Source organism: Oncorhynchus clarkii, chromosome 10, assembly GCF_045791955.1.
Source record: "Oncorhynchus clarkii lewisi isolate Uvic-CL-2024 chromosome 10, UVic_Ocla_1.0, whole genome shotgun sequence".
Lineage (NCBI taxonomy): Eukaryota > Metazoa > Chordata > Actinopteri > Salmoniformes > Salmonidae > Oncorhynchus > Oncorhynchus clarkii.
Window position 1 is genome coordinate 61,883,569 of NC_092156.1, and position 27,645 is coordinate 61,911,213.

General features: G+C 42.4%; 3 protein-coding genes across 3 annotated transcripts in view; 2 read left to right on the forward strand and 1 right to left on the reverse strand.

The window, feature by feature from the left end:
* LOC139418939 (zinc finger protein 282-like) overlaps positions 1 to 27,645 on the reverse strand; it is a 189,983-nt gene that overhangs the window by 51,480 nt on the left and 110,858 nt on the right. The gene's annotated exons all lie outside the window — the stretch shown is intronic.
* LOC139418947 (uncharacterized) overlaps positions 1 to 27,645 on the forward strand; it is a 349,701-nt gene that overhangs the window by 21,204 nt on the left and 300,852 nt on the right. The window lies entirely within an intron of this gene.
* Positions 10,114 to 27,409, forward strand: LOC139418935 (uncharacterized). Its single transcript, XM_071168723.1, has 7 exons — positions 10,114 to 10,596; positions 14,730 to 14,860; positions 17,546 to 17,737; positions 22,224 to 22,373; positions 22,761 to 22,872; positions 23,081 to 23,202; positions 25,666 to 27,409. The coding sequence occupies exons 1-7, from the start codon at positions 10,314 to 10,316 to the stop codon at positions 26,605 to 26,607; spliced, it is 1,932 nt and encodes a 643-aa protein (XP_071024824.1). The 5' UTR covers positions 10,114 to 10,313; the 3' UTR covers positions 26,608 to 27,409.

Genomic DNA, 27,645 nt, shown 5'->3' on the forward strand with positions numbered 1-27,645 from the left:
TGAACTCCAACTGTAACACAACAAAATGTGGAATAAGTCGAGGGGTATGAATACTTTCCGAAGGCACCATATAACACATATATAAGCCTAAAAAGTCAGTTAGATATTGTGTTTGTACTGTGTAGGCTATATCTTTACAAGTGCCAGTTTAATTACTTCCATTCAACTATTGACATTTTTCCCAAGACACTTTTATTGACAGAATGAATGCAGTTTATGAAGTTCATGCAGATTTTTGTTGAGAAATTACATTTTTGTAATTTAGCAGGAGCTCCTATCCAGAGTGACTTACAATTAGTTAATTCCTCTTAAAATGGCTGGATTAGAACCACATTGCAGTCGTAGCAAATGCAGTTTCCCTCAAAGTAGTTCTCAGCAAAGTCAGTCCTAGTAGCCAAAGTAAAAAAATATTGGTGGGGGGTTAAATTAAGATATTCTTTGAAGAGGCAGGGTTGCAGATGTTTTTGGAAGTTGAGCAGGGACTATGCTGTCCTAGTTGCAAGGGAAAGCTGGTTCCACAGAACCACAGAAGAGCTTTGATTGGGTTAAACAGAAGCTTGAATGGGCTAAAAAAAAACGACATAAAAAAACAAACATTAGCTGACATGGGCTAATTGATCTGGACATTTTTGACAAGTTATACATCTCTCTATGGTATGCAATGACTAACATGACGAGAGGAACTGCACTACCCAATTTCGAAATTGCACATTAGTGAGTTCTACTATTACATCATTCAAGAGTAAGTTTAAAGCTGGACTGAGATCGTTGAAACATCAACAACAAAAAATATATATACATGACTGGGAATACAGATATGCATCTGTTGGTCACACACCTTAAAAACAAAATGGATGAGGTGGATGAGAACCAGTCGGTATCTGCTGTGACCGCCATTTGCCTCATGCAGAGCGACACATCGCCTTTGCATAGAGTTGATCAGGCTGTTGATTGTGGCCTGTGGAATGTTGTCCCACTCCTCTTCAATGGCTGTGCGAAGTTGCTGGATATTGGTGGGAACTGGAACACGCTGTCATACACGTTGATCCAGAGCATTCCAAACAGGACTAAGTGGATGACATGTCTGGTGAGTATGCAGGCCATGGAAGAACTGAGACATTTTCAGCTTCCAGGAATTGTGTACAGATATAGTAACATGGGGCTGTGCATTATCATGCTGAAACATGAGGTGATGGCGGCGGAAGAATGGCACGACAATGGGCCTCGGGATCTCGTCACGGTGTCTCTGTGTATTCAAATTGCCATGGATAAAATGCAATTGTGTTCATTGTCCGTAGCTTATGCATGCCCACACCATAACCTCACCGCCACCATGGGGCACTCAGTTCACAGCGTTGACATCAGCAAACTGCTCGCCCACACGATGCCATACACGTAGTCTGTGGTTGTGAGGCCGGTTGGATGTACTGACAAATTCTCTAAAACAACGTTGGAGGTGGCTTATGGTAGAGAAATTAACATTAAATTATCTGGCAATAGCTCTGGTAGATATTCCTGCAGTCAGCATGCCAATTGCACACTCCCTCAACTTGAGACATCTGCGGCATTGTGTTGTGTGACACAACTTCACATTTTAGTGTGGCCTTTTGTCCCCAGCACAAGGTGCACCTGTGTAATGAACATGATGTTTAATCAACTTCTTGAGATGCCATACCTATCCAGTGGATGGATTATCTTGGCATAGGAGAAATGCTCACTATCAGGGATCTAAATCAATTTGTGGCCAACATTTTTGAGAAATTACCTTTGTGTGTATGGACAATTTCTGGGATATTTTATTTCAGCTCATGAAACATGGGGCTAACACTTTACAAGTTGCATTTATATATTTTGTTCAGTGTATGCGTATTTGGTGTATTTAAAACGTATTTATGTTTATTAAACTTGACTTTAAATAACTGGTGATGCGAGTTGACTTGCTCTTAGAATGCACGACTTGGACTACTTTGTGACTTGAGACTTCCTTGTGACTCGAATAATAGTGACTTGGTCACACCTCTGGTATATACTCTGAAGGGAGCCTAAATAAGAAAGGGGGGGATCTGGTCAGGGTTTCCTTTTGGGGCCGGACAACGTGACCAGCAAGATTTTAATTTACCGGACATCCATATGCATTGTGTTCGTAACGCGATCAGGACAGGCAGGTTGAAATGTCAAACAAACTCTGAACTAATTATATTAATTTGGGGACAGGTCAAAAAGCATTAAACATTTATGGCAATTTAGCTAGCTAGCTAGCTAGCTTGCTGTTGCTAGCTAATTTGTCCTGGGATATAAACATTGGGTTGTTCCTTTACCTAAAATGCACAAGGTCCTCTACTCTGACAATTAATCCACAGATAAAAGGGTAAACAGTTTGTTAATAGTAATCTCTTCTCTTTCAGGCTTTTTCTTTTTTGGACTTTATATGGTGGTTGGCAACCAACTTTAAGGTGCATTACCACAACCAACTGGAGTGTGGTCGTCAGTTCATCTTTCAATCACCCACGTGGGTATATGTTCTTAAAAACCAATGAGGAGATGGGAGAGGCCAGACTTGCAGGGTCACAAATAGAACCTATTTCTATTTTAGCGCCTAGCCACGCAGGCACTCGCAAGCAGTTTGGGTTCAATGATTGAATAACATGTATGTGTACATTTATTTTGTAATTCAAGCGGTGTAGTCAGCATGTTAGCCTGTAAAGTTGTAATAAAGTAGAATGATGTTCTTATACCAACATGACAGGTTTATTGAAAGGCAAAACATCTTCATCCCTGCTAAAAATCACAAGTGAATATCATTTTTTTTTTATAAAAAAAGATTTAGAAGAACAAGTCGCCTACACAGTAATAAAACTTCAAAATAGAGTATTTGTATAAAATAATTTTCAAATAATCTTGCTTTATAAGCTATTTGTGTGAATATTTAATTAATAAATATCAAAACACAGCTAATTGAATTTAGCCTTGGCATGACCATTTTCATTAGGCCTAATGAATAACAAAACAGTTCTACTGGATGATAATGTTTTTATTTTCATTTTAACTATGGTCATGACTCGTGTCGTGTGATATGTGGCTTATTGATAACAACTCTGTTTCCTACTGTAGGTAGTTGTGTGCCTAGTGATTGCAACATTGGGGCGGCAGGGTAGCCTAGTGGTTAGAGCGTTGGACTAGTAACCGGAAGGTTGCAAGTTCAAATCCCCCGAGCTGACAAGGTACAAATCTGTCGTTCTGCCCTTGTTAGCCTGTTCCGTCATTGAAAATAAGAATTTGTTCTTTAACTGACTTGCATAGTTAAATAAAAGTAAAAAAAAAAAAAGTGTAATTCTCCGATGGGTATTGTTGGCAACGATGTTTTGTTTCCAAGTGCTACTAAAATGCACCGATTGCACATTAATCTACTATAGTCTCAATCCATTCCGAATCTTTATATTATACATGGCACAGGGAAGGCATATGTTGATCTTGCTTAGGATCGAGCCTGACGAACACAATAATTGCTTCTAGCCTAATTTTACGTGCGTTTGCGGCAGATCTTGCCCTGCTGAAAGTAAGCTGCTGCTGTTGAGAAGTCAAAACTATCCAACTCCTTGGAGCAGCTTGATCGATGACCTCGTCCCCACAGTTGCCCGTACGTACAGTGTACATTTGGAAAGTATTCAGACCCCTTCCCCCTTTTCCACATTTTTGTTGCATTCCACAGGCCACAATCAACAGCCTGATCAACTCTATGCAAAGGAGATGTGTCGCGCTGCATTAGGCAAATGGTGGTCACAGCAGATACCGAATGGTTCTCATCCAAACACCCCTACTTTTTTTAAAGGTATCTGTGACCAACAGATGCAAATCTGTATTCCCAGTCATGTATATGGTGCCTTCGGAAAGTATTCCGACCCCTTCCCTTTTTCCACATTTTGTTGCATTACAGCTTTATTCTAAATATGTAAATAAGGTATCTGTTTTTTATTTTTTTAAGTATTCAGACCCTTTGCTATGAGACTCGAAATTGAGCTCAGATGCATCCTGTTTCCATTGATCATCCTTGAGATGTTTCTACAACTTGATTGAAGTCCACCTGTGGTCAATTCAGTTGATTGGACATGATTTGGAAAGGCACGCATCTGTTTATATAAGGTCCCACGGTTGACAGTGTACGTCAGAGCAAAAACCAAGCCATGATGTCGAAGGAATTGTCCGTAGAGCTCCGAGACAGAATTGTGTTGGCGCAAATCTGGAGAAGGGTAGCAAAATGTCTGCAGCATTGAAGGTCCCCAAGAACACAGTGGCCTCCATCATTCTTAACTGGAAGAAGTTTGGAACCGCCAAGACTCTTCCTAGAGCTGGGCGCCCGGCCAGAGCAATCAGGGGGAGAAGGGCCTTGATCATGAAGGGGACCAAGAACCCGATGGTCACTCTGACAGAGCTCCAGAATTCCTCTGTGGAGATGGGAGAACCTTCCAGAAGGGCAACCATCTTTGCAGCACTTCACCAATGAGGCCTTTATAGTAGAGTGGCCAGACAGAAACCACTCCTCAGTAAAAGGCACATGACAGCCTGCTTGGAGTTTGCCAAAAGGTACCTAAAGGACTCTCTGGCCAGATGAAACCAAGATTGAACTCTTTGGCCTGAATGCCAAGCATCACCTCTGGAGGAAATCTGGCACCATCTTTACGATGAAGCGTGTTGGTGGCAGCATCATGCTGTGGGCATGTTTTTTAGCGGCAGGGAATGGGAGATTAGTCAGGATTGAGGCAATGATGAACAAAGCAAAGTGCAGAGCGATCCTTGATGAAAACCTGCTTCAGGGCACTCAGGACCTGAGACTGGGGCGAAGGTTCACCTTCCAACAGGACAACGACCCTAAGCACACAACCAAGACAACGCTGGAGTGGCTTCGGGACAAGTCTCTGAATGTCTTTGAGTGTCCCAGCCAGAGCCCGGACTTGAACCCAATCTAACATCTCTGGAGAGATCTGAAAATAGCTGTGCAGCAACGCTTGAGAGGATCTGCAGAGAAGAATGGGAGAAACCCCCCAAATACAGGTGTGCCAAGCTTGTAGTGTCATACCCAATACGAGTCGATGCTGCAATCGCTAACAAAGGTGCTTTAAACAAAGTACTGAGTAAAGGGTTATGAATACTTATGTAAATGTGATATAAAAAACAGTTTTTTTCTTTCTCATTATGGGGTATTGTGTGGATTGAGGGAAAAATATCTGTAGTCATTTTTAGAATAAGGTTGTAAGGTAAATTTATTTAGTAAATATTTTCTTAACTCTTATTTTTCTTAACAGTATTGTTGGTTAAGGGCTTGTAAGTAAGCGTTTCACTGTAAGGTCAACACCTTTAGTATTCGACGCATGTGACAAATACAATTTAATTGGATTTGAGGCTGGCACCCTGACGAGGCACCAGAGGGTCTACATGGAGCATTCCTACAGCTGCCCCCAGTTTGAGAAGAGGTTCTCCCGCCAGTACCCGTTGAAGATGCACCTGAAGGTCCACACTGGAGAAAGACTACTCGCCTGTATGCATGCAGAAAGAGGTTCTCAGAGAGGAGATACATTTGGCTACATCAGCAGAAAAAGCACACAGCCCATGCACACTGAGTGTACAAAACATTGGGAACACCTGCTCTTTCAATGCAACTGACCAGGTGAAAGCTATGATCCCTTATTGATGTCACATGTTAAATCCACTTCAATCAGTGTACATGATGGGGAGGAGACGGGCTAAATAAGGATTTTTAAGCCTTGAGACTATAGAGCCCCAAAGTGGAGGTGTCATAATACCCATAAAACCTAGAGGTCAAACAGGGAAATGGTTCCAATTGTTTGTCCACCATTTTCCCCATAGGGTCTTTTAGAAACACTTAAATTAAGGGCTTCCAGTGTAGGCTTCCCCTGGCATGATAACCATGTACATTTCTCTCAGATAAGGTAACTTTTATCAATATATTCGGCTCTATTTACTCTGATTCGAAAATGCTAATTAGCATCAAAGTAGACATGCAAAACTACAAATCCCTGCAAGCTCCTGCATGTCATCTCTAGCTGATACCATTGCTAACAGGTATTGTGTAAATTTAAAACTTCCAACAGACATTTCACAGAATTGTCCATTTAAAGAACATTTAGCTAACATTGGATAGTTAATCCAGAGATTCTTACGTTTGCAAAATGCATTATACAGGGATGATTTCTGTATTTTGAAAGTTACAAAACTTGATCATTTTGATTGCTGACAAGCAAAATCTTTTAGGACTATGTCAACAATGGACTAATAAAGCAAATACCAAAATATTATTTTTGGGTGGAGTTTTCCTTTAAGGATAAAGGGATACTTCCGGAGTTTTTTTATTTATTTTTATTTTATTTTTTTATTTCACCTTTATTTAACCAGGTAGGCTAGTTGAGAACAAGTTCTCATTTGCAACTGCGACCTGGCCAAGATAAGGCATAGCAGTGTGAACAGACAACACAGAGTTACACATGGAGTAAACAATTAACAAGTCAATAACACAGTAGAAAAAAGGGGAGTCTATATATACATTGTGTGCAAAAGGCATGAGAAGGTAGGCAAATAATTACAATTATGCAGATTAACACTGGAGTGATAAATGATCAGATGGTTATGTACAGGTTGGTGTGCAAAAGAGCAGAAAAATAAATAAATAAAAACAGTATGGGGATGAGGTAGGTGAAAATGGGTGGGCTATTTACCAATAGACTATGTACAGCTGCAGCGATCGGTTAGCTGCTCAGATAGCAGATGTTTGAAGTTGGTGAGGGAGATAAAAGTCTCCAACTTCAGCGATTTTTGCAATTCGTTCCAGTCACAGGCAGCAGAGAACTGGAACGAAAGGCGGCCAAATGAGGTGTTGGCTTTAGGGATGATCAGTGAGATACACCTGCTGGAGCGCGTGCTACGGATGGGTGTTGCCATCGTAACCAGTGAACTGAGATAAGGCGGAGCTTTACCTAGCATGGAGTTCAGCTATGGGGCACTTTATCTACTTCCCCAGCATCAGAGGAACTTGTGGATACCATTTCTATGTCTCTGTTCAGTATGAAGTTAGAGGTAGTTTTGCGAACCAATGCAAATTAGCGTTACCCATAGACCTCCAGTCATTGCGCTATCTGTATCCGCTAGTAGATACCCATAGACTTCCAGTCATCGCTAACGCTAATCTTTAGTGAATATTTATCATACTTTGATCAGATCGTCTAACTATGGGTGCTTTGTATATGGTTCAGTGGCTATTACATTGCTGTTGCGCTTTGATGCAAGCAAGGGCACGCAGTATGTATGATGGTGCCTTTTTAAAACTACACCGGTAGAGGCTTTACAAGTATATTATTGAGAAATACCACTATCCCTTAGACGAGTTAACCTCTACAGGATCGGTGGGTCCTGTAGAGGTTGAGCTAACGTAGGCTAATGTGATTAGCATGAAGTTGTAAGTAACAAGAACATTTCTCTGGACATATCTGATATTGGCAGAAAGCTTAAATTCTTGTTAATCTAACTGCACTGTCCTATTTACAGTAGATTTATTACAGTGAAAGAGTACCATGCTATTGTTTGAGGAGAGTGCAGTTATGAACTTAAATGTATTAATAAACCAATTATGCACATTTGGGCATTCTTGATACAAAATGTTGAACAAATGCAATGGTTCATTGGATCCGTCTAAAACTTTGCACATACACTGCTGCCATCTAGTGGCCAAAATCTAAATTGTGCCTGGGCTGGAATAATACATGATGGCTTTTCTCTTGCATTTCAAAGATGATGGTACAAACAAAACAAAAAACTTTTTTTTACCAGATGTGTTATATTCTCCTACATTAATTTAACATTTCCACAAACTTCAAAGTGTTTCCTTTCAAATGGTATCACAAATATGCATATCCTTACTTCAGGTCCTGAGCTACAGGCAGTCAGATTTGGGTATCTCATTTTAGGTGAAAATCCTTAAGAGGTTGATAACATGTAGATACTACGCTGGCAGTATTGGAAAACAATATCAAAAGAGGGAGCCCCTGAGATTCGGAAAGGGGTTTGATGAATATAGACACGGGGACCTTTTTTATAGAGCCCTTTTTTATAGAGCCATCTGTGACAATAGGACATGTGCCACTGTGGTTTTATACAATACCATATGTTGATCTTAGCCTGATTGAAGAAAATAAAGTAATTTATTTGTATATTCAACAGAAATGGTTGTGATTGATGTATTGCAATGGATAGAGGAGGTGCAACCAAGAGTAGTAATTTGTTTGGACTCTGCATCAGTTTTGTGTCGTTTAAGATCTGGAAAATCAAAACGAGAGGATTCATTTGTAGAAGTAATGACGCTGTTGTTCAGTTTTGTTGCATTCCTACTCATACAGAAGTTAGTTAAAACTATATAGTAGATATAATAGCAAAGAAAGCAGTGAAAAATAATATTGTGGATATACAGGTGCAGTTAATTAGAGAAATGTACATATTGATTAGGGAAAATGGGTTACATTGCTGGCAGAGGCAATGGGATGAATAGTAAGGGAAGACATTTTTTCAAATAAATCTGTATGGGAGGGTCTAAGGCACTGCATCGCTAGCTGGAGCACTAGAGATTCTGGTTCGAGTCCAGGCTCTGTCGCAGCCGGCCGCGACCGTGAGACCCATGGGGTGGCGCACAATTAGCCCAGCGTCGGCCGGGTTAGGTAAGGGTTTGGCCGGCAGGGATGTTCTTGTCCTATCGCGCACTAGCGACTCATGTGTCGGTCCAGGTCCGACACGTTGGTGCGGCTGGCTTCCAGGTTAAGCGATCATTGTGTCAAGAAGCAGTGCAGCTTGTCTGGGTTGTGTTTCGGAGGACGCACGGCTCTTGACCTTCGCCTCTCCCGAGTCCGTACGGGAGTTGCAGTGATGAGACGAGACTGTAACTACCAATTGGATACCGTGAAATTGGGGAGAAAAGGGATTCAAGTTAAAAACATATTTTTACAAGAAATAAATCCAGATCTGTATTTGAATATCCATACTAAAATAGTGTATACTATATACTTAATGACGATATACTACATACTGTATGCTATTCGTTAATTTTAGTATACTGTAAACGAACTGTCATTTCAGTTGAGTTTACTAGAGCTTTGCCTGTCTACCGGAAGTTGATGTTGTTGCTATGCAAGCCCTTGCTAGCTTGTTAGCATAACAAATAACTAGCTAAACATTTTATGATTTTGGGTTGTGTTTGTAAATTCAATCTGGAGTGCCAGAGTGCGGTCAGGGCGTTTGTAAATCCAGAGTGTTGTCAGTTCATAAATTCGGAGCATGATCTGGCCGAGAAGTCGTGTTGATCCGAGCGTTCAAACAGTAGTCAAGCACCCAAGTTAACTAGCTAATGTTGGCTAGCTACTTCCAGAAACAAATGAAACAGAGAACACCTCACTCTCACTCATCAGTTATTCTGCTTGAAATCGGAGTAGATAGCCAGAATGAACAATGACGATTGAAACGAATATACCACTTAGCTAAGAACAATGTGAATAATCAAGTCAATAAACGTTGGGTAATTAGATAGCAGATAGTTAATAATACTGCCTGGCAAGTTCAATGTATTAGTAGCCAACTAACGTTAGGTACCTAGCTAACATACCGGTTACTGTAATTCTATGCGGTGTGTAAGAATAGTGTAGCTAACATAACCTGTAACGTAACTTATTTGAAAAGTCATTACATTGAATTGCTCAATTTATATTTTTCGCCATTTTCTTCAAATCTGAAAACTTTCTGAAACCACGCCCATTTTCGGAAAAAAATGCATTATCGGCCCTAAAAGCACGGAAAAAGTGTCCACCTCGTATTTTGTCAAATTTAGTATATCATCCGATAACTTTTTGCATAGAAACTATATCCACACTATTACCAAAAAGCATACTATATACTCAATTCACGTCACAAATAGTACGGTTAGTATGAGTATTCGAACACAGCTCAGGTTTAGTGAAGAGAATAATTGGAGGACGGTCTCACACTCCAGTACAGTAGGTGGCGGTGTATGCACCTTTCAGTTGGTTGCGTCAATACAAATGTAAATAAGTAATAAGCGGAAGTGAGTAGTGATCAAGAACAATTTCCACGTTAGCGTTTTTATTTTTTAGACATTTATTAACACCCTGAAACTCAATGCGATTCATTTTAACTGCAAAACAACACGTACTTAACTCGGGTAGTCTTTAATTCGCGTTTGGAGACGGGACTTGGTTGATGTTTTCTAGGTAACGCCAGCTAGCTGCTAACGATACTAGTAAACAATGGCTAACGATATGGTTTTTCACACTCAAATAGCCTCCATCATGGAGGTGCTAGCGAATGCAGCCGTGGCAGAGATCTGTAAACTCGTAGACGACGACTATGCAGTGTTTCGTTTGGAAATGTCTCAAAGCCAGAAAGAAAACAGGGGATTGCGCAGGAAACTACAGCTACTGGAACTGAAGGTGTCACGGGAGCGCGCAGAGAGGACAATACGCGAGCGCGTCCTCACCAGTCGTCCCAGTAGTGTCAAGATCCTCGACCGATACAGAGGAATGGCAAGAGGTACTTTTTTGGAGAAGGCTGAGGTGCCTGTTGTTCGGTTATTTTCTGGGCATGTTGTTCAGATGTGTTACCCAGAATTGGGTCTTAGTCAGTTTTTGGATAGTATACAATACTTACCCTGATTATTAAGCTATCTTGTAATATTTTATTTATTTGACCTTAAATTGACCTGCTTGGTTAAAAGAAAGAAAAAATATTATTGCAGACACAATGGCCATTTTTCAGAATACCCATTATTGCGTTCTAGATAGTAGAGTGTTAGAGGTCAAAATGAAACTGTTTCTGGTGTTATACTTTGTATTCCATGTTATTGAGAAGCTTCTCAGGAACACAGAACACTTTATTTCACGAGGATAGGAGTTGTCATTGCTAGAATGTCGTATTTTCCAAGTAATCGAAAAAGGTCAATTCCTAGTCCAGGGGTTTCAATTAAGGCCTAGACAACCAGGTGTGGGGAATTCCTTACTAACCCGTAGCACTCACGCCCGTAGCACTCACGTCCGTAGCCATGAAGTGCTTTGAAAGTCTGGTAATGGCTCACATCAACACCATTATCCCAGAAACCCAAGACCCACTCCAATTTGCATACCGCCAAAACAGATCCACAGATGATGAAATCGCTATTGCACTCCACACTGCCCTTTCACACCTGGACAAAAGGAACACCTATGTGAGAATGCTGTTCATTGACTACAGCTCAGCGTTCAACACCATAGTACCCTCAAGGCTCATCACCAAGCTAAGGATCCTGGGACTAAACACCTCCCTCTGGATCCTGGACTTCCTGACAGGCTGCCCCCAGGTGGTGAGGGTAGGTAGCAACACATCTGCCACGCTGAGCCTCAACACTGGAGCTCCCCAGGGATGTTCACCCACGACTGCATGGCCAGGCACGATTCCAACACCATCATTAAGTTTGCTGACGACACAACAGTGGTAGGCCTGATCACCGACAACGATGAGACAGCCTATAGGGAGGAGGTCAGAGATCTGGCCGGGTGGTGCCAGAGTAACAACCTGCCCCTCAACGTAATCAAGACTAAGGAGATGATTGTGGACTACAGGAAAAGGAGCACGTCCCCATTCTCATCGACGGGGCTGTAGTGGAGCAGGTTGAGAGCTTCAAATTCCTTGGTGTCCACATCAACAACAAACTAGATTGGTCCAAACACATACAGACAGTCGTGAAGAGGGCACGACAAAGCCTATTCCCCCTCAGGAAACGAAAAAGATTTTGCACGGGTCCTGAGATCCTCAAAAGGTTCTACAGCTGCAACATCAAGAGCATCCTGAGCGGTTGCATCACTGCCTGGTACGGCAATTGCTCTGCCTCCGACCGCAAGGCACTTCAGAGGGTAGTGCGTACGGCCCAGTACATCACTGGGGCAAAGCTGCCTGCCATCCAGGACCTCTACACCATGCGGTGTCAGAGAAAGGCCCTAAAAATGGTCAAAGATCCCAGCCCCCCCAGTCATAGACTGTTCTCTCTACTACCACATGGCAAGCGGTACCGGAGAGCCAAGTCTAGGACAAAAAGGCTTCTCAACAGTTTTTACCCCCAAGCCATAAGATTCCTGGGTACCTGGACTATTTTCAAATGGTTACCTGGACTATTTTCATTGTGTGCCCCCAACCCCTCTTTTACGCTGCTGCTACTCTGTTTGTCTTATATGCATAGTCACTTTAACTAAAAATTAATGTACATGCTACCTAAATTGGCCCGACCAACCAGTGCTCCCGCACATTGGCTAACTGGGCTATCTGCATTGTGTCCCACCACCTGCCAACCCCTCTTTTTACGCTTCTGCTACTCGCTGTTCATCATATATGCATTGTCACTTTAACGACACCTACATGTACATACTACCTCAATAAGTCTGACTAACAGGTGTCTGTATATAGCCTTGCTACTCTTTTTTCAGATGTCTTTTTACTGTTGTTTTATTTCTTTACTTACCTACACAGACACACACCTTTTTTTTCGCACCATTGGTTAGAGCCTGTAAGTAAGCATTTCACTGTAAGGTCTATTACACCTGTTGGATTCGGCGCACGTGACAAACTGATTTGATTTGAAATGGTCAAGTGTACAGTAACAGTGCAAACATGACGAACAGTAGCAGCATTGGTAACAGGTTATATATGTCCTGGAGAATAAAGAAGATAGAATACATAGTGTGCTGTGCGTTTAGTATTTAAGAATGCTTACACTATAGGGTAAGCTGCCACGCACACACACCAGGGTTTTAGGAGTACATATAATGGGGATTACATAATCCTGAACAAAAGTCAGGTTAACTATTTACCAATTAGTAAGATTGAGTCTATATAGCACAGGTATGTTCTATTCAGTAGCCTAACTGATTAGGTCAAACTGATTAGGCCTAGAGTGCCCAATAATATGCCCAAAGCTGTGCCGTGCCACCTGCATACACAGCCCACACAGACACAAACTTCCCCAGCCACACACACAGCCTAACATAGACACACATTTCTCAATAAGTCTGAATGTAGAAGGTTGCAATACTAGTCTAAAAACACAGCTTACTTCTAAGGTAGGGCTACACCTGAGTTGGGTTACATTGTAATGTTATGTTGGGTCTTGATGAGTTAATAGAGTGATGGGAGGGTAAACTGCACCATTTTCAGCAAATAATTAGCCTAGGCTGAAACAGAGTGAGCTTCCTGCTAGCCACCTGCACAGCAAGATAGATGGGACACATTTTAAATTCACAGGTATTTAGCCTTTATCAATTTGTATGTCTGTAGCCACTGAATTCTGGTAGTTTACACTTGAAATAATAAAACCATCAATCACAAAATTCCCGGATTGCACAGTACAGCCTCTGCAGATCAGAGACTGACAGATGCGTATCTTTATTCCCAGTCATGTGAAATCCATAGATTAGAGCCAAATTAATTATTTCAATTTACTGATTTCCTTATATGAACTGTAAAATCAGTAAAATCTTTGAAATTGTTGCATGTTGCGTTTTTTTATATTTTTATTCAGTATAGAATTCTCGCATAGCGTCCATTGTTTATCGCGTCACCTATAAATAGTAGCAGTGGTGGAAAAAGTACCCAATTGTCATACCCGAGTAGAAGTAAAGATACCTTAATAGAAAATGACTCAAGTGAAAGTCACCCAGTAAAAGTCTCTAAAAGTATTTGGTTTTAAATATCAAAAGTAAAAGTATAAATAATTTCAAATTCCTTATTAAGCAAACCAGACGACACCATTTTTTCCCCCCTTAAATTTACGGATGGGCATGCTGCAACCCTCAGACAATTTACAAGATATGCATGTATTTAGTGAGTCTGCCAGATAAGAGGCAGTAGCGATGTTCTCTTGATAATGTTGTGAAATATACCATTTTCCTATCCTGCTAAGCATTCAAAATGTAACCAATAATTTTGGGTGTCAAGGAAAAATGTATTGAGTAAAAATTACACAATTTTCTTTAGTAATGTAGTGAAGTAAAAAGGTAAAGTTTTAAAGTACTTAAAATTAAGTAGTTTTTGGGGGTATCTGTACTTTACAATTTATATTTTTTTACATCACTGAATAGTAGGCAAAAATAGCTGATATTCAAATATGGGAGGTGCTACCAAAATGAACGAATTGCACAGAACAGCGCAATTGCAAATTAGATGAAGCATTGTCGGTATGGATGAGCCTAGTATATTGGTATTTGTTGTTTAGGGCATACGTTATTACTAAACAGCACATTCTAAGTAATATATAGTATGATTAGTACACAGTATGCAGTTTAAGTAAGTAGTAGGCAAGCCAGATTTCGGGCACTGCCAGTATCATATTATAACCAGATTCTGATTTACTGAATGTCTTATTGTCATACTCAATAAAAAACAATGTGATGCATAATGAATCAATAAATAGGAACATAATGAATCAATAAATAGGAACATAATGAATCAATAAATAGGAACATAATTAATCAATAAATAGGAACATAATGAATCAATAAATAGTATATCAAGAAGTTATGAGAAGTGTTACCTTGCATACCCTGCATCCTTGCCAATTGTAAACAGTGTCAATAGTGTACAATATAGTGTTGAGCATTGACAGTACCTAACCACCTCTTTTCCCCCAATCACTCTCTCAGGCGAAGGACATCTCACTGTAGGCCACAGGAGCATTGTGAAGCCAGCGGGACCCAATGTGTGGAGAGATGACCAACCCATAGCCATAGATGAGGGGATTGGAACCTCAACCCAGCATGTTATTGTGATAGAGGTTAGTGTCATAGTGTAACATTAGAAATTACAGTACATCAAATGTGTCCCGTTTTATTTCAGAAATGGTCCACTCAGCTATTAAAATCAAATAACATTTTATTTGCCACATGCGCCGAATACAACGGGTGTAGACTTCACCATGAAAATAGTAACACACGAGGAACACAATATACTAGAATGGAGCTAAACAAAAAAAGAAACTTCCCTTTTTCAGGACCCTGTCTTTCAACGATATTTTGTAAATATCCAAATAACTTCACAGATCTTCATTGTAAAGGGTGTAAACACTGTTTCCCATGCTTGTTCAATGAACCAGAAACAATTCATGAACATGCACCCGTGGAACGGTCGTTAAGACACTAACAGCTTACAGACGGTAGGCAATTAAGGTCACAATTATGAAAACTTAGGACACTAAAGAGGCCATTCTACTGACTCTGAAAAACACCAAAAGAAAGATGCCCAGAGTCCCTGCTCATCTGCGTGAACGTGCCTTAGGCAAGCTGCATGGAGGCATGAGGACTGCACATGTGGCCAGGGCAATAAATTGCAATGTCCGTACTGTGAGACGCCTAAGACAGCGCTACAGGGAGACAGGATGGACAGCTGATCATCCTCGCAGTGGCAGACCACGTGTAAGGGTCAGTGCAGATAGTCCGGTAACCAATTAATTAACTATTTTGCACTCTTATGGTTATTTAGCACTCTTATGGTTATTTAGCAGTCTTGTGGCTTGGGGGTAGAAGCTACAGTGTCGATGCTCTGGTACCGTTTACAGACTATGGCTTGGGTGGCTGGAGGCTTTGCTCTACCCTCTTTCTCCTGTAGTCCAATATCAGTTCCTTGGTTTTACTGACATTGAGGGAGATGTTGTTGTCCTAGCACCACAAAGGCCTATCACCGCCGTGCCGTCAGCGAACTTGATGATGGTGTTGGAGTCGTGAACAGGGAGTACAGGAGGGGACTAAGCACACACCTATGAGAAGCCCCGTGTTGAGGGTCAGAGTGGCAGAGGTGTTGTTGCCTACCCTCACCACATGGTACCGGCCCGTCAGGAAGGCCAGGATCCAGTTGCAGAGGAAAGTGTCCAGTTCCAGGTAGAGGTCTTCACGGATCCACCGGTACCTGAATTCCCGAGCGGTTCCGGATCCAGAATTCTAAATAATGTCACTGGTCTGGGTCGGATCTGAAATTGTCTTGGGTATGTGTAATTTTAACTGACTTGTCCGGAAGGATCCGAACGCGACTACTGCGGTAGAGAGAGAGCGAAATGTATGCATTTTAGCTTTTCACAATAGTGGCGCATGTGACTTGTTGTTGGCCAAACATAAGTCATCAAAACGGCAATAGGTTACAGTCATAGTCTCTCTGTGTGGGTGGGGCAAAGCTAGCTTAACTAGCTTCTCCCGGTTTGATGCAAGACAGGTAGCCACTACAAAATCCTATTGCATGATAAATAACCTATGGCAGCTATTAGTTCGGAACGGGCCTCTATATTGAAAAATAAATTATGCATATCCGGTCTGGATGGAAAAGCCCCAGGTCCAATTTGGAATGGGTCCAACTTTTTGGACCAATGAAGGCCTCTAGTCCCAGGGTCCCCAGCTTTGGGATTAGCTTGGAGGGGACTATGGTGTTAGACTACAGCTCGGCGTTCATGAACCGCATTCTCAGATACTTATTTCCCCTCTTGTTCAGGGGGGAGAGGTCAGTGTGAAGTGCCATTGAGATTGCGTCATCTGTGGATCTGTTGGAGCAGTATGCGAATTTAAGTGGGTCCATGTGGTCTGGGATGATGGTGTTTGTGTGTCATGACCAGCCTTTTAAAGCAATTCATGATTACAGGTGTGAGTGCTACTGGGCGATAGTCATTTAGGCAGGTAACCTTGGAGTTCTTGAGAACAGAGACAATAGTGGTCAGCTTGAAACATGTTGGGATTACAGACTGGGATTGAAAATGTCAGAAGGCACTTGCAAGCTGGTCTGCGCATGCTTTGAGAAGATTCCATTTGGCCCGGAGGCCTTGTGAGTGTTGACCTGTTTAAAAGATTTACTCACATCAGCCACAAAGAGCGAGATTACAGTCATCCGGAACAACTGGGGCTTTCACAAAAGACTCAGTGTTGTATTCCTCGAAGTGAGCATAAAAGGTATTTAGCTCGTTTGGAAGTTCTGCATCACTGGGTGTCTAACAGCTGGGTTTCCCTTTGTAATCTGTTATCATCTGCAAGCCCTGCCACATACGACGAGCATCAGAGCCGGTGGAATAGGATTCCACCTTCCTCCAATGTTGTCCTTTTAATCTCCTCCAAGCTCATAGTGTGCTTTCTTGTGTGTGTCCATGTCTGTGTCCCATTCCATGTAAGAAGTAGTTCTAGCCTTTATCCCAGCGCAGATATTGCATTTAATCAATGTTTTTTGGCGGGTTTGGATACGTTCGTATGATCACTGTGGGGTCTACTTCGTCTATACACTTATAGATGAATCCCGTGCCTAATGTGTCAAACTCCTAAATGCTATCAGATGAATCCTGGAACATATCCCACATATACATATCCCATATCCCAATTTGCTTACATGTACATCCTAATTTATCTGCCATAGGGGAGCTTGTGAGACTTCCCTATGACATTGTTATCCTATTCAAATCATGTACCGGTAATAACCTCCTATTTTGTGTCAGTCTGCAGATTCAGAGGCTGCAGGTCCTGAAGGATCGTCTCTGGTCAAGCAGGAGAGGACTGAAGGAGAGGACCCACAACACAGCAGAGACACCCAAACTAGAGCAGTGGCTACAGTGGCACCACCTGAAGCCACGGTGGACCTCACCACCGCCAGCTCACCCCAGCCCAGGACTGGACGTAGCATCACGGAGGTCAGTGGAGCGCCGAACACCGTCCTCAAGTCAGAGAGAGACGCCGAGACTTTAACTGTAACACACAGGCTATTACCAACAGGATCTGATCACAGATCAGACCCAGACAGACTTGGGAAACTGGGCTGTCCTCCTGCTCCTGGCTCAGAGTATTTACCGGTATTTCACCAGAGCCAGAGGATGGTTTACTCCCTTGGTGACACGTTAGACTCTGGCGGTGATGATCCGTCTTGTTCTTACACTACAGAGATGGACCTTGGCAACATGCCCATGGGTTTAGAGAGACCGACTGCTCTGTCTAGAGGTTACTGGAACGGGTACAGTAGTAGTGTATACTCTGAAGGGTGCCAAGATAAGAAAGGAGAGGTTACAGTGGTAGATGATGTAACTGTGAAAGTGGAGGGCGACGCTCCTCTGACATGGAATGTAGACGAGACTCACTTAGAAGAACACTCACAAGGCAGAGATTTCTTAGATTACAGGGGAATCTTAGAGACAAATCATATTGTTGCCACCAACTCCCCTTTACACTCTTTCAGGGAAAGCGACCCAGTGTCCACATCAATGGCACCTTCCGATTCACACGGCTGTGTCCTTTTCGATCAGGTATTGAACTCAGAGGACCAAAGGGCGTGGGGAGGGGGACCGACATCAGACAATAGTCAAGAGAAGGTGTTCCTCTGTAAGTTCTGCAACAAAGGCTTCAGCTGCCCCCAGAAGGTGGAGATCCATCAGAGGGTCCACACAGGGATGAAACCCTTCAGCTGTAGCCAGTGTGAGAAGAGGTTCTCCCAGTCTGGTGATCTGAAGAGGCACCAGAGGGTCCACACAGGGGAGAAACCATTCAGCTGCCCCCAGTGTGAGAAGAGGTTCTCCCTGGCTGGCAACCTGAAGATGCACCTGAAGGTCCACATGGGAGAAAGACCGTTCGCCTGTACGCACTGTGGGAAGAGGTTCTCAGAAAGGAGCTATCTCAGGATACACCAGCAGAAAAAACATTCTACTCTATAACATAGAAAAGAATCATTCCACTCGATAGCTTGTGATGTTTAGATCAAACCCTGCATAAAGAAGATACTTTTTTTTTTAAAGATCTACAAACGCATTTGGAATAACAAGAGTAACAGATTTCAGTGTTGACTATTCCTGGGTAGATAATTGCATACAGACATTTTGATACATAAGGCATATACACTAAGTGTACAAAACATTAGGAACACCTTCCTAATATTGAGTTGCACCTCCTTTTGCCCTCAGAACAGCCTCAATTCGTCTTTCCCATTAACCCTCAATGGCACACCTACACAATCCATGTCTCAATTGTCTCAAGGCTTAAAAATCCTTCTTTGACCTGTCTCCTCCCCTTCATCTACACTGATTGATGTGGATTTAACAAGTGACTTCAATAAGTGGTCATAGCTCTCACCTGGCGTCACCTGGTCAGTCTGTCAAGGAAATAATGAGTATTCCTAATGTTTTGTACACAGTGTAGAAGCCTAAAGAGACTGTTACATATTATTTTTGTACTCTGCTATATGATGTTCACAAATGCCTGTTTCATTACTTCCGTTCAATTACTTAATTTTTTACCCCAAGATACTTTTTAATTAAAAAATAAATGGAGATATCAAGTTTGTGCAGAGTTTTAGTTGAGACATTTCATTTACATTTTAGTCATTTAGCAGATGCTCTTATCCAGAGCGACTTACAATCAGTGCATTCATCTTAAGATGGCTGGGTGAGAACCAAGTATCAAAGTCGTAGTAAATCAGGGCTCAACATTCAGGGGGAATTGCAGCTGCTGATTTGGCGTCGTTTTTTAACTTGCTCCTCAAGAAATGCTGTCGGCCATGACGGAAGCCATACTTGAGATGGCTTGGGGGGGTGTGGTTTAATGTGGGTGTTTCTTGTGTTTGTCCTTGCCACCACCAAGACACACTCATATGTCAGAACTTTGACTGCAGCAGCCCCCCCCCCCCCCAGTCACAACAAACAAACCTCCTGCTTGTTGAGTACAACAACTACAGGCAGATGATAGATGTATGGTGAGATGCCGGAGGAAGCTTTGAATAGGTCAGTAGCCTACAGTGTAAAAATGTGATTGCTAAATTTATGTAAATATTCTAAACTAAGTATTTTGATAACTTTCAAATGTAGTAACATGTCCATGTAGAATAAACAACACTTTAAATAAAACCAAAGAAGCAGTATTCTGCTAATATAACAATGTGAACCGTTGACCTTTCATTGTCGTTCCCAGCCGATACAGATACACTGCCTATCTGCATTTTGTCTGGCGGTAATGTGGCTGCCTTAGCAAACATGTCAGTGGTCATACCTTCCTGTGTCGTGTCCCGTATAAAACAGGAGTTCCCTGAACCTGGTGCAGAATACACAGTTTCTCCCTCCCCATATTGACTGATAACTTTTCCTTGCATTGTCTTTTTTAAATTATTGAATGAAATGGTATCTAGTAAAATTTTTATGCCGAGTGCCAGGTCTCTGTCCATTCAGAGACGTCAGTATCAAGCCCGTCTGTCGGTCAGGACTCCATCACATCATCTTGCAAGTCTCCAAGTGATGGCTCCATAGATGCATCTGTCAACGTATACACAGTCACTGTTCTATTACCAATGGCCGTTAGGTTTGGTGATATCTGACAAACATACTGTGTTGAAGTTTTAACAGGTCAGACTAAACCTGCCTAATTATGGTCTACCTATCGACAATCGTTGTTGAGCAAACGAGGTGACGCTGGTGGTGAGGTCTTTGCCATTGTAGATCAGGTTGGTGGCACCTTAATTGGCGGGATGGGCTCATGATAACAGCTGGACTGGATTAAGTTGAATGGTATCAAATACATCAAACTTTCCTTTCGCGCGCCGTTATTATGAGTCGTCCTCCACTCCGCAGCCTCCATTGATACAAACACACACAGAGCACTGATTACATTATCAATAGTGGTTATGATTAGCGTGGTGGAACCAACCTGATCGCTGAGTATGTCTTTCTATTTCACTTCAGATATATGTGACGTAAAATAGATGGTAAACGCAGCGATCAGGCTGGTTCCACCAGGCTAGGTTATGATGGTGAATTGGGGGGAAAAAATGGCTAAACAGTTTTGACCAGGTCAAATTTGACCAACCTGATTCAAGTGTCCTCCCTGTTCAATTTATAGGAATGCTCACAGCGAGCGCATGTCTGCGTGATGTTGAGGGTCCCCTTGCTGGTCTTCTGTATGTTGGCTGTTCGGCTGCAAACTGGACATTTCTCAAACAACTGCAGCAGGCAATCCTTATAAACAATTGACTTCCTCATATCATGAGGTGGGGTTGACTGGGAGGGCCTGTGACAGCGTTATACAATAGACAGCCAAGGGGTTAATTGCATTTTGTTATAAAGAGAGGAGAAAGCTTTTGATAATGCACTTCACAACCAAAATGATCTACTACTTGTATCTACTTGGCTGAGTAATGAAGCTACCAGCTTATCAAACCGGGTATTTTTTTTAACATAACACACATTTACCATTGTTGATGAAGCAGTCTGTCACCAGGGTACTAACTCGGGGTCAAGCTAATTCTAGGTTGTTACCACAGCCACAAAGTCAGAAACTCAGCCTATTTCTAAAATGTATCTTTATTAAAATGTTATTTTAAACCTAACCTTTGTCACAATGCTAAACTTTTGCCTAACCCTAACCTTAAATTAAGACCAAAAAGCGAAATAATAAAGCGTTTAAAAAAAAAACGTTTTTTTTTTTTTTCAACTCTGTTTTAGATGAGACTGACTTATTTATAAAATAAAATGTTAATGTAATCTTTATTTAACTAGGCAAGTCAGTTAAGAACAAATTCTTATTTACAATGACGGCCTATCCCGTGGAGTTTTCAACCGTGATGGAGAGGTCTTGGAGCGGGCAGGCCTTCCCCGGGAAGATAAGCAGCTCGGTCTTGTCGAGGTTGAACTTGAGATCGTGGGCTGACATCCAAGCTGAGATGTCTGCCAGGCACGCAGAGAGACGTGTTGGTGTGGTTTTCACATGGTGTATTCAACACTTGTTTATGTTTAATAAACACAAAATGGGACTTTTCATTCTAAGACTTTCATTGATACTCTCTTTAGTATACATCACATCTGATCTCACCCTATTCTGCATACACACAACAGCGCTTTATAACCAATATACACTTAAATATAAATAAATATACCTGCACACTAACAAACACCTACTGTACACGTCAAAACAGTTTAGTCAGGTTTGTCTGTTGGCTACTTTTGACTTATATCTGACTTGTTTTTACCCGCAACATATTTATGTCCACCATGATGGGTTTAGCAACAAAGTCATTCTGTGACTACAGTACAGGACTCAAACATAGTGGGGATGGGTAAACACTCCATGTTGACTGTGTTTATTATCTGTGTGTACATACCTGAGGGAGTGTATGTCTGTGTAATCTGTATCACCTGTCTCTTCCAGGAGGAGGAGGGTCCAGAGGTGCTGCTGGTGAAGGAGGAGGGGTATGAGGAGGGTCTGGGGAACCCTGAGGAGGAAAACCAGACGACACCACCTCCTGAACCCACAAAGGAACGAGTTGAGCAGAACAGGACCACACACAGTCTCAATGAGGTGAGCCCACTGTAAACTACTGTCTGAATGGTATTCGTTCAGGGCCCGTATCCACAAAGCCTCTCAGAGTGGGAGTGCTGATCTAGGATCAGTTTAACTCCTTTAGATAAAAATGAATAAGACCTATTTACACATATGATCCTTGATCAGCGCTTTGTGGATATGGCCCCAGGTCTTGATTTATTTTGTCTTAAGTGTGGGACCATGCCTTTGAATGACCAAACCATTAAGTGTCAAGTAATCAAGTTATTTGCATAGTATCAAATCAACTAAAGTTCGCATAGTACTTATAGCAATCCCTCATTGCATAATCAGAAAATGCTCCATAGCAGGGTGCTCATATTCGATTTCTTGATCCAACATCCTCACACTCTGTATCTCTTACAGTCAGTAGACATGGAGGATGGGAAGCCTGATCTGCTGATAGTCAAAGAGGAGACAATAGAAGATGGACCAGAGAACATTGACCTGCTGAGTGGACTAAAGATGGGGGAGCAAGGTAAGGGAGACATACATATACAGAACATAATAGATATACTTCAATGGGAATAGTGATGCACCTGGCTATTATTTTTTTCTTTATTCATAAAATTAAATCAATACAACTTATGTTTACATACAAAAACACACATTATAATGTATGTTATAAAAACATTTATGCAGAGTTATCTTCCATGTTTTTAAGATTTTCTGACCTCTTCCTGCAGGTGGTTGGCTGGAGGCTAACAGAGGAGACTGGGGGGCCATCTTGGATTCCCAGACGGGTGCAGTCAATAGCCCGGGGGACGACATCACTGAGCAGGCCAGGACCAGAGGTGACATAGTGGAGGTCAGTGGATGGGACAGCATCCTAAACTCTGGGCTGGGGAACAACACTGTTAACCACAACCAGAAACAGACAGTCGAACACAAAACAACAGCCTATCATAGTCTCCATGACAACAGACTGGCTGAGACCAGAGTGAGGCATAGATTTGGTCTGCGGGGACGGGGAGGTGTCTGTATTCGGCTGGAGAGAACAGACACAGACTCGGCTAGCGATGCTCTGTCCTGCTCCTATAGTTGTGATTCAGAGAGACTGATGGCGCCTCAGGTTAACCCCCTACCAGGTGCTGCCTTTAGCCTGCCTTCTATAGGATCTATCAACAGGAACATGGACCCTACGACAACACAGACACTTCCTGGTTAGGCTGCCAACTGTGCAAGGACAGTTTTTCACACTCCTCCAACCTGAAGAGGCAAATGGGAGTCCACACAGGAGAAACCCTTAGGCTTCCCCAGTGTGAGGAAAGGTTTTCCCATCAGCGCGACTGCTGAAAATGCACATGAAGGTCCACACGAGAGAGAGGCTGTTCACTTGTAGGCACTGCAGGTTTTCAGAGGATCTACACTATACATACAAAAGTATGTGGACACACCTTCAAATTAGTGGATTAGGCTATTTTAGCCACACCCGTTATGACAGGTGTATAAAATTGAGCACACAGCCATGCAATCTCCATTGGCAAACATTGGCAGTAGAATGGCCTTACGGAAAAGCTCAGTGACTTTCAATATGGCACCGTCATAAGATGCCACCTTTCCAACAAGTCAAATCGTCAAATTTCTGCCCAGCTAGAGCTGCCCCTGTCAACTGTAAGTGCTCTTATTGTGATGTAGAAACGTCTAGTAGCAACAACGGATCAGCCGTGAAGGAGTGGGCTACACAAGCTCACAGAACGGGGCCGCAGAGTGCTGAAAGCACGTAGCGCGTAAAAATAATCTGTCCTCAGTTGCAACACTCCCTACCAAGTTTCAAACATCCTCTGGAAGCAACGTCAGCACATGAACTGTTCCATTGGAAGATTCATGAAATGGGTTTCCATGGCGAGCAGCTGCGCACAAGCCTAAGATCACCATGCGCAATGCCAAGTGTCTGCTGAAGTTGTGTAAAGCTCGCAGCCATTGGACTCTGGTGCACTGGAAACGCATTCTCTGGAGTAATGAATCACACGTTACCATCTGGCAGTCCAACGGCAAATCTGGGTTTGGTGGATGCCAGGAGAACGCTACCTGTCCCAATGCGTAGTGCCAACTGTAAAGTTAGGTGGAGGAGGAATAATGGTCTGGGGCTGTTTTTCATGGTTCGGGCTAGGCCCCTTACTTTCAGTGAAGGGGAATTTTAACGATGTAGCATACAATGACATCCTAAACTTTGTGGCAACAGTTTGGGGCCCTTTCCTGTTTCAGCAGGACAATGCACAAAGTGAGGTCCATACAGAAATGGTTTGTCAAGATCGGTATGGAAGAACTTGACTAGCCTGCACAAAGACCTGACCTCAACCCCATCTAACACGTTTGGGATGAATTGGAACACCTACTGCAAGCCAGGCCTAATCGCCCAACATCAGTGCCCGACCTCACTAATGCGCTTGTGGCTGAATGGAAGCCAGTCCCCGCAGCAATGTTCCAACATCTAGTGGAAAGCCTTCCCAGAAGAGTGGAGGCTGTTATAGCAGCAAGGAGGGGATCAACTCCATATTAATGCCCATGATTTCGGAATGAGATGTTTGACGAGCAGGTGTCCACATACTTTTGGTCATGTAGTGTACCTCAGGATACACCAGCAGAAAATGCACACGGCCCATGTATAGATTATAGTGATATGTAATGTAGGTGAATTGAGGAAATAATGAGTATGATGTGGCAGAGTAGATGATTGATGGTTGGTGTGATGGTGTCTGTAAAAATGCTTCACTATTGAAAAGTGGCAACCCTGACCTGTTGTTTGATGCTGGTGTTTTAGGAGTAAATGTGTTTACTTCACATGAAATAGTGAAGATGTGTGCAATATAATGTTGAACCTTTTCAAAAGTATTCTAAAATGTATTTTATCAAAGCGAGGATACCAGATTTACAGAAAAAGTAAAGTGTTACCTTAAGTGAGAAAAGTTATTATATTTGTCACGTATCGTTTTGTGCAATAAAAATACTGTACTTCAAAGTTGAATGTATGACCATTTTGTTGAAATTAAATACAAAATTGACTCTGTGCTGACAGACTTGGTTATTTTTGTATTATTGCAGGGACTGAGTTTCCCTTACCAGTTGAACTAAAACATTATACTTAATTCTTGAATCAACTCATTTAGACAGTTTTTGGCTCCATACTGTTAGGTACTTGAATTAGTGTTCGAGACGGACTTGACTGTGGTTAACATTTGATAATTATCATGTAATGTTTTGTGTGTAACTTCAAAGAGTTTCTTTCATAAACTTTTGATATGCTCTTCTGTACAATTTGTGTTTACAGTCTGCAGTCCATGAAGACCTGCTGATATCTGGTGTTGCTGGCAGGAGAGACTGGACCTCTGAAGCGGCTGGTCACAAGCCCTGGCTCCTGATCAGGACCCTGAATCAGGAGCCATCGATCTTCCTTCCCGAGTCGGAACGGAGACGGAATTGCGAGGGACCTAGACTCCACCAACACACAGAACACAACCAGTGGACAGGTGGACTGAACAACCTCAGTCCTGGTGGTCATCAGAGAGACAGAGGCTCCAGTCAGGAATCCAGTCCGCAGCCCAGACCCTTCTCTTCACAGTCTCAGTGCAGGGATGAAGCAGGACCTGGGGCTGATAGAGATAGACCCTCCTGTTCCTATGATACAAACACCACAATATCCATAATGAACAGAGCAGGTCACCCTGAGCTTCAGCCTTTACAGAGAGTGGTGGGAGACCCCCCGGGTGATAGTCTAGCAGCAAGTCTGTCTTCACCTTCAGGGTCTTGTCTAATGCCTGGTGACTGGGTTCATAGAAGTCCTGGGTCTGGGTCTAGCCTTCCTCAGTTACCTCATGGTTACCCCACCAATACAGACAGAGTCAGGATGGATGTTCACCACAAGAGGTACCTAGCCTATAACGCAGCACACAATCCCAACAACACCCAAACAATGTCTAGAGATCAAGGAGGGAGCTCAAAGACTAACCACCTGAGGGTGGTGGTTCCTGCTTCTGCCTTCTCTGGTGTTATTGGGTCACAACATGGGAGGCCGAGCATTAGCACAGACGAAGACAAGCCGTACTCCTGCCCCACGTGTGGGAAGCGCTTTGCAAAGGCGACCTATGTGAAGAAGCACCAAACCATTCACATCAAGGAGAGGCCCTTCAAGTGTAAGCTGTGTTACAAGAGCTTCTCATTCCTGAGTTATCTTATCAGACATAGGAGTGTCCACAACAGGGAGCAATCATAGCATTGGGTCTTGAGATGTACACAGGAGATATCTGGAAACTATTATTTAGCTGAAATATTATAGTTATCATGTGAAATGTCCTGGAGTTTTGGGGGGGATTATCAAGTCCCTCAGTTGAGCATCTGGGTAAACTCTCATTACACAGACTTGTTGTTTGGTGTGCTAGCATAGCCAAAACACTGTCATGTTACTGAAGAGCAACACTATACTCCCCCCTCTGAATTTGGTTTTGCCCATGTTCTATTCATAATAAATATGTCCCTCTTTTTTTATAACACCCCCCCCCACACACACACACAATCCGGTTGTACCTGTTCCTTTATTTACTAAAAATAGGTGATCAAAATACACCCTCTTTTTATAACAAGTCGGTGAGATGAGATGACCCCGAGGTCGCTTTCATTGGGGTAGAGGTCCAAAACAACCCCTTACTGTGCCTCTTTCCCCTATAACCCTCCCATGGCACTGGGTAGTAGGTAGGAGTTTGCCTTAATCAGATATTTTTCATCCTCCCGTCTATCATCTTCCATATCGTTTATGTGTATTATTGTTATGCATCTCCAATGGTTGTAGCAAACATTCCCACTCAATAATTGATTTCCCCAGCCACACAAGTCATTGCCTGACAAATCAAACTGAATTATTCCGCTGCTCTATCGTTCGCTACGTACTTCAGTCTGAGACGGCCATCATTGAAGTCGTCTGTGACAGTCAAAATGAGGGGTGTTTTACAAAACAAAGTTGAATATTTGCCTTACTGAGGTGATGTAGATGGAATAAAGTCATACTCTTTTCTACTCTATTCTTACTAACACACTGTTCTTTCTAAACAAGTCTGCTCTCCGCTTGAAAGATACTGTAGTTATCATGAAGAGGATTTTATTTTATTAGGATCCCCATTAGCCGACACCAATGGTGAACGTTAGTCTTACTGTAGTCCGACACGTAACGAAAAAGACATTACAGACCAAAGACAATTTACATATATTTAAAAACATTAACGTGAGCGTGCATCTATCAGTTACACACACGTTAGTA

Excerpts from the sequence above, each read along its gene's own strand:
- LOC139418935 (XM_071168723.1), top strand. The coding sequence starts at position 10,314 with ATGGCTAACGATATGGTTTTTCACACTCAAATAGCCTCCATCATGGAG. Across the intron at positions 17,738-22,223 it reads CTGGACGTAGCATCACGGAG|GAGGAGGAGGGTCCAGAGGT; the intron begins GTCAGTGGAGCG and ends TGTCTCTTCCAG. Across the intron at positions 23,203-25,665 it reads CCAGAGGTGACATAGTGGAG|TCTGCAGTCCATGAAGACCT; the intron begins GTCAGTGGATGG and ends TTGTGTTTACAG.